Source organism: Poecilia latipinna, unplaced genomic scaffold (assembly GCF_001443285.1).
Source record: "Poecilia latipinna isolate Pla-1442-1.1 unplaced genomic scaffold, P_latipinna-1.0 Scaffold57, whole genome shotgun sequence".
Lineage (NCBI taxonomy): Eukaryota > Metazoa > Chordata > Actinopteri > Cyprinodontiformes > Poeciliidae > Poecilia > Poecilia latipinna.
In genome coordinates, this window is record NW_015112673.1 from 465,059 (window position 1) to 472,763 (window position 7,705).

Consider the following 7,705-nt stretch of genomic DNA (forward strand, 5'->3'; position numbering starts at 1 on the left):
TTTTCTTCTAAATCAAAGGTGGGTTTTATTTTTACCAAGGGCAACGAACAAAACGAAAAAGGTAAGGATTAAAAAAAAAAAAAAAAAAAAAACTACATTATAGACTGAATAAATATTGCTTGTTTGAAAGATCGCGACCATTACCATTACTAACAACCGGCAGACAAAGACTTGCACTGAAGCTTCCTCATACTTAAAATCTATTACAGAGCTAAGTTGAAGAATTTGTTGTTTACCTGGAGGCTAGATAAGAAATGAATCATCGAGGGTTTTTTCAAAGGAGGAGTACAGAAAATTTTATTTTTTGAATATGTGCAAGTTTGTGTATATATGAATACGTGCAAGATTCTGAGGATATTCTATAAATTTGAAGTGGAGAGTGCTGTTTTCTTTATGTGTGTACAGAATCTGAGCTACTCGCACAAAGAAGCTGAAAGAACTGATAACGAACACCAGCTCTGTGCTTCGGACGACCCCAGAGCCCCTGCAGCTGATCGCAGAAGCGAACACGCTCCCCAAGCTGCTTAGTATAATGTACAACTTTGCAATCGTCTACGCAACGTGGGAATAATACAAGAGAGCGTTTACAGCCGACGGATTCTCTGACTCCTGAACAGAAAGGATTTGTGCTATTACTGCCCACAATTTTGCCAAATTCATCACATTTTTATTTAGTTTGATATTTGGCAAAATGGTATTTCCTTTGTTAGTTTTAACTATACAGTTGAGTTTAGCTGTTACTCTGTTTTTCCCCCAATAATTTAAAATAAAAGTAATTTCTCTTGAAGAGTAATGAAATGCCGTAAGAAGTCATTAAAATTCCCTGTAAACTCTGCAGATTATTAATCTATACTTGGCAACCTCACAATGGAAAAAAAAAAAAACTATTATAAAATAAAGCAAAACGTAATTTTATGCAAAAGCAGGCTATATGTTATATAATAAAAAATATTTTAGAGATAATGTCTACTGGCTGTGCAAAAGGATGAAGAGCAGTTCGAGCCTTCCAGGTTATCTTTAACATAAACTGTTCTCTCTATGGAAATGCAAATAATCATTTCAGTTGGTAATCTCATTTGCCATGAGTTTTCTTATGAAAACTCATGACTCATGTCACTGTAGAGCAGCATTAAACCTTTAATTCTGTAATTATCAATAACTTGGATTCCTTAAATATAGAGTAACATTTTATTTGGTTAATTTTGATTTCCAATTCAAATAAAAAAAATGTATTTAATCAGAAAAGAAGACTCGTGACCTTCTTCTCTTTGGCTCAGCTAAGACTTTTCTGGCATCATCTTTGGTACAAAAAAGACTTTTAAGAAAATGAATCTGAAGTCCAGCTACGTCTCTGTGTGGTTGCTCTTTAAACACTGACTACAGTCATACTGCACCAACATTGTAAATCTCCTACAAACTCATGAATAGGTTTGGCTTCATAATCTCTTCAAGGCTGCGTTTTGGCGTTGCTTGTAAATCCTTTATACCAGAGTTTTTTTTTTTCTTCCACTCAACTTTCTCTTAAGTTCATCTTAATACAGCATGATTGTGTAGGCTATAGCAGAACCACAGTAAAACTATAAAATTATTTTAAAAATCTATATTAAACATGAAATATGACAAATGTGAAGAAAATTTGTGAAATGTAACATCGTACGTGTAATGATTCCATATTTCACTTTTGAATAGAATATCCGAAATAAATGCATTTTCCTAGTTTCTTGATCTGAATCCGTATATTGAAACAGCACAGACTATTTGAGTAGATAACTCAAGCTCCATTTAACAGGCTCCACTGAAGAGTGAAAAGTTTCTGAGCACTTTTGAAAAGGTGCCAGACAGTTAAAAAAAAAGCAGTTTTAGACTCGTCTAAATTAGCACTATTGTTCACTTGAAAGAGGATTAATACAAAACAGCATTGTGAGAAACTTTTCAAAATTGCTCATTAGGGAGTTGACCTTGCAAATGATCAGTGAGCAGAGTAGAGCGGCATTGAAATAGAAGATAAAACACAACAATGAAAGGGGGAAGCTGTTCTTTCCGAGAAAAAAAGATATATATATAGTGCATGGAAATTTGACTTTGCAACAATAGCTCTGTAGACTTACGGTATTTGCCGAAGGTAGCCAGTATTTTTATGTTTTTAGGTAAATCAGGCACATCAGAGTGAAACATTACACTGTCCTCCTTTCTGCTGACCTCCTGTCTAGACCAGGCCAAGCTACCCATCATGACCAAGGTCCTAGTTCTGTCCTTTCCATTATTACCCCTCGTGGCTAACATGAATATATTTATGTTTGTGCACGGGTGTGTGTGCAAGAGTGGGGTGTCATCAGTCCTTCCCTCATCTGACAGTTTTGGGTTAAACAACGTTATTATTAAAGCCTTTGCGGAGCCACTTCCTGCTTTACTACAGTGACACCCCTCTCGTGTATGAATCAAAACGCCTAAGCTCTGTAAATCACACAGAAAGTCTGGCTATTTCATAGGCTGAATGTGTGGGTGCGTGTCCACAGCATCTGTGCTCTCAGACACAAATGAAGATGACAGTGCAGCTGTGAGGCTGCGAGGAATTGAACTTTTCAAGCAGAAGGGACAAAACAAATGAAAAATGCTAAGCAAAAAAAAAAAAAAAAAAATCCATTTTAGCCGTGATCTAAAGAAACATTGTCGGTAATATTTAGCTATTTTCAAAACAACAATGCAAACATTTGCAAAAAGAAGAGAAAAAAAAACCATCACGAAGACAGAGGAACACTGCAGTCAGGTCAGGGATAAATTTGCAAATAAGTTTAAAGTAGAGTAAAGTTATAAAACAATATCCTAAGCTTTGAACATCTCACAAATCAGTGTTTTAAGACATCCTCCAAACATGGAGAGAGTGTGGCACAGCAGCAAATCTACCAAGACATGGCAGTTCGATAAACTGACAGGTGGGGAAGAGACGACATCAATCAGATAAGCCATATTCAGAGTTCATGTGGAAGAATTTGTCAACAGTAAAACTATGAGGACTGCACTCTAGAAATCTGTCCTCAGTAGAAAAGAGGCAAAATGACAAATACAGTTAAAGGAAGAAACCAAAAACAAACTTTGATACATATCACTCTGACCACCGCCACAGTGAAAAGTGGCAGCCTTATGCTGTGGGAAGCATCTCCTCTGCACGGACAAGGGCTGGGATGAAGGTCAATATATCGCATTTTTGGAAGTTAAACTGATCAGAGGCAGGAAAAGAATTAAGACTCCTCCCAGAAGGATAATGACTATAAACATAGATCCAGAGCTACAAAAGATCAGCAGACAATTACTTTAGATCAAATCCTATTCATTGAATAAAACATCCCAGTCAAATGCTAGACCTAAATTCTAATGGGAATTTGTGGCAAAACCTCTCCATTTAATTTACCTGGGGCTGAGATAAAGAGCGGACAAACATGTTAGTATCTATGTAAATCTGGAAGACACGTGCCCCAAACGTTCTCCAAATTATTGATTCGGAGGGATGAAAACGGATACATGTCACACTTGTATTTTATCTGTAAAACCTTGGGGAAAACGTAATTTCTTTATCCGTTTTCTTCAGCTGCAGATTTGAGCGTTACTATGTGTTGGCACACACCGAAAACTCTTTTCTTTTTGGTATTCTGTTACAACATATAGAGAAGTCCAGACGGGTGATAAATACTTTTGTAAGACAATATACTACAATTCACAAGAGGTTCAGACTTGAAACTGCCTTTTAGTGTGACTTACACTCTGTACTTTCTGTGCAGCTACACACAGGAACCTGAAAATAAGCATGTTAGGCCTACCAAAGATTAGTTTATGTGTGAAGGCAGATAGTGTGACAATTTCATCTCCCGGAGACCAAACTAGATAAATAATGCTTGCTGGAATAAACGACTCCTGTGCAGCAGGGATAGCTCATTCTGTGACTATTTGTGATTGTGTTGACACCCCCTGCTGGGCTGAAGACATCACTACCGCACTTAGAGCAAGCCCACTGCAAGTGACAACATCCCACATCCAATCCCACACCCAGCCAGGATGCAATAAGCTGAAGTTAATGAAACACTAAAATAAGCGATGATACCTCCACCACTATAATGTCACAACAAACAAACACATGTAAGGACACGTTCAACAAAGTAATGCAAAAAATATATTGCAATTCACCGAGACTGACTGTACAGCCTGGCAACGGAAAAATATTCAGCGCGTGTGTGTGTGTGTGTGTGTGCGTGTGTGTGCGTGCGTGTGCGTGTGTGTGTGTGCGTGCGTGTGCGTGTGTGTGGGTGCGTGCGCCTTTGTCTGTGGGCGTGGGTGTGTGCATGGGCAAAGTCAGGACATAGTCTCAACAGATGAATCTCTGCCAAGTCTCTCACAGCTAAGGAGAGTGAGAAATATAAACCGTGCAGCTGCCGGAGACACAGAAGACACAAAAAAGAGCCATTGTTGCCCACAGCAAAACAATGCAGCTTGAGCTATGAGAGAAAAAAAAAAAAAAAAAAACATTTGGATCAATAGAGAATTGCAATTAGCTCACATTGGCAGGAGCACTGCCAGATTAGACACAGGATGTCGATTCCATTTCCTGCACTATCGGGTCCTCAAACTTGCTCAGCTCGTTGTGTAATTGAGGCAATTCGCATAAAACTTGGTGAGATATTGTAGTGTGAAGGTCACAATAAGTGAAATATGGATGATGACAAAAAAAAAAAAAGCATTGAAGTGGAAAAAGCTGAGCAGTCTTAAAAAAAAAAAAGAAACGCATAGAGAAAAGTTGAACTAATACACTTTGAGATAAACAAACAGTAAAGTATTTTTCACATTCTAATATTAAATCAAAATAGTTACTGAATAACCTTGAGTGAAGAAACAGCTGCTCCTGCAGAACACACCGGATTATGAACATTATGTTCAGCTTCAGGAATTTCTGCAGGTTTCTGCTATGATACAGTTTTTGCTTAACTTTGCCACAAGTTTTACTTAAATACCGTGATAAATGTAAACTAGCAGTAAAACAGGGAACCTTGCTGTTTTATCTGAAGGATAGGGTGTTTTTACTCGACTGTAAATAGCCTCGACAAAATGTAAACCACCTGACAGTCCAATTAAGATGCTTACCTTTAAGTACGCCCTGGCCTTGCAGTACATCCCTCGATATCTGGACGGAGTAGAAGCTTTGCGAGAAGCCAGGTCGACAGGGACCTTGGGAGGCGTGCTCCCCATTATTCCTCTGGAAAGATGAAAAAATACAGCATAAGACATCAATAAACATAGATTCTATTGATTGTTTTTTTTTTGTTCCTGTAGGCTGTGTGCCTTGGGAGAATGCAACAAATAAAACAACAGCGAGCAGCAAGATAATCGGCAAGTTTTGTAACTGGTTTTTATTTTTTTGCTTCTGTGGGGGGTACGCATGCAACTGATTGATCTGTCCCTTAAACTGTGTAGCTTGTGGTATAATGTGCTCTTTTACTTTCTTTTACCTTAAAGTAAACTGTGGACTGTAAAGAGAAAGGTTAGGGATGCACAGCCGACATTGATTTTTCTCTAAAAGTCTATTCTCCGATTCTGACCACTTCCGATTTTTTAATTCTGAGAGCTTTAGCACATAAGCGATGAAAAACTATTTACCGAAGGTTCTGTGATAGAGGTGGCAGCTTTAAACACAACAGGAAAGAAATTACAAAATGATTACCATTCATCAGATTTTTATTCAACTCAAAAAAGTGCAGCAATGTTTGTGTCAGTTGTTACATTTATGCACCGAAAACAGTGTGAGTTCTTAATTTTTTTTTACTCACTTAATTATAGGTATAAAATACATCCGACTTTTCAGTCTTTGACCGTCCACACACAGATCACAGTCGATCAGGGGAATATTGATCTATCCTGATCTTTGGTCCATTAATTGCTGCATCTCTGGGTTGGGTATTATGCTGAGGGTTAAGTGAGACTCATATGCACAGCAGACCAAGCAGCATGAATGCAGCATCATTTTCTCCCTCTTATTCTCGCTGAATGGGGAACTGCGCACCGCACGAGTGTAAGTCTGTTAGTGTGTGCACTTTATATACTAATCAAACTGTCTGCACACAAGTTTACACCAGAGATTTATTGCTTAGCGATGGTTAAATTTAATGATCTGACCCACTCAAGCAGCCAATGTGTCCAAAACACACACACAGACACGCATGCATGCACAACAACAACAAAAAGCTGGTTAGGTGCATATTAAAGGCATTATAGCATTGCAATTTCTAATTTCGATTTATAGCTATGGAAGATTAAAATATAATGAGCTATAAGCCAAACTGAATGGGTTGAAACTGCAGCAGGGAGAGAAAGAGGGGCTACTTGGAGCGCCGTCAGGGAAAAAGCCCACCGGCAGAGATTTCATTTAGGTTTCATTGATTAAATACCAAGAAACAAACTTCTAAGTTTAACTTTATACAGGAGATTGCATTACAATGGAAGACGGCTAAATTAAAATTGGATAGGATGACTAAATTACTTTGGTAAAGAAGCCATGATACCCCTGGTGAATAGATGGTGCGTAATTTAACTTGTGTGGGGTACTGCTGCTCGGCAGCGCTGAAATGGCTCCAATTCTGAGGGAAAAGCCTGCCAGAACAAACGGGACCGACTTGTTAGGTCTCACTTTTATTTGTTGTTATATGTTGGAAATTCATTAGGGAACCAATTAGCTTAGCCTACTTGTAGGAAAATAAGGAGCAAGCGCGGCTCGTGTTGCAGCGGCACACCGCAGCGGCTCCCTCTCTCTCTCTCTCTCCCTGTGTGACTTTCTTATCATTTATCACAAGCTTTCGAAAAATAAAAAGAGAGACATCTCACCCAAATTGAATCAAAAAGGAGAGCTGCTGTCAGGACCACTGCGAAGTCGGTCCTCATTGTGACGAGTAAAAAGCGAGTCAAAGCTGCCTGGACAAGGAACAGGAGAAAGAGAAAAGAAGAGAGGGTCGCTCCGCGATTCTTCCCCGGTGATTGTTTGATTTCCTCTCCCACTTTGGTCAGGCTGTTCGCCGCGTTTCACCCTGCGCTCCGTGAGTGTGTGCTGCAGCTCTGTCCCGAGTTTTCCCCGGCTCCTCTCGTCTGCAGGTGAGCGCTCCGCTCAGCATCAAGGCGCAGCCAGCGTCACTCACTCCAACCCCTCCTATCAGCCACCCGGTGCAGCAGAACTCCACGCATGCACTTAAAGACACACTCGTTGCGGCTCTTGCAACTTTTCACTGGTGCTTGAAGAGAGACGGTGGGAGTGTCAGTGATTTAAAAAGTGAAGTTTTTTTTTTTTTTTTTTTTTTTTTTTAAGTATGAACAACTTTAAGTCAGAAAAGCAGTTTGTCCAGTAGCGCCACCAAAAGCAATTCAATAATTTAAATGTATTTACTTATTCATCTCCTGCGTTGTTGCAGGTTTTCATTAAAACTTTTTAAAGGGGTTATATTATTAGGAGGACATTGGAAGAGCTTTCAAATCAAACCGAGATCAACTATGTGGGTGAAACGATGCGCTCCTCTAAAGACGTCTGACGTAATCTGGATGGATAAATCAGCTAAGACAAAAAAAAAACAATCACACCCCTGGCAGTATAGGTATAAAAATATGTCCACTCAAATTTGTTTCTAACACTGTAACTTAGATAAAAACAATATCTCCTTTAAGTCACATGTATTTT

The 7,705-nt window shown here is 39.0% G+C and overlaps 1 protein-coding gene across 1 annotated transcript in view; it reads right to left on the bottom strand.

Moving 5' to 3' along the window:
* Window positions 1-7,230, bottom strand: part of LOC106961215 (cadherin-4-like) — a 300,834-nt gene extending 293,604 nt beyond the window's left edge. Inside the window, exons 1-2 of the mRNA XM_015054789.1 lie at window positions 6,865-7,230; window positions 5,131-5,242 (exon numbers count right to left, since the gene is read on the bottom strand). Of these exons, the coding sequence (XP_014910275.1) occupies window positions 5,131-5,242; window positions 6,865-6,921 (169 nt within the window). The 5' untranslated portion in view covers window positions 6,922-7,230. The remainder of the gene's footprint in view (window positions 1-5,130; window positions 5,243-6,864) is intronic.
* Between the last annotated feature and the right edge of the window lie 475 nt (window positions 7,231-7,705).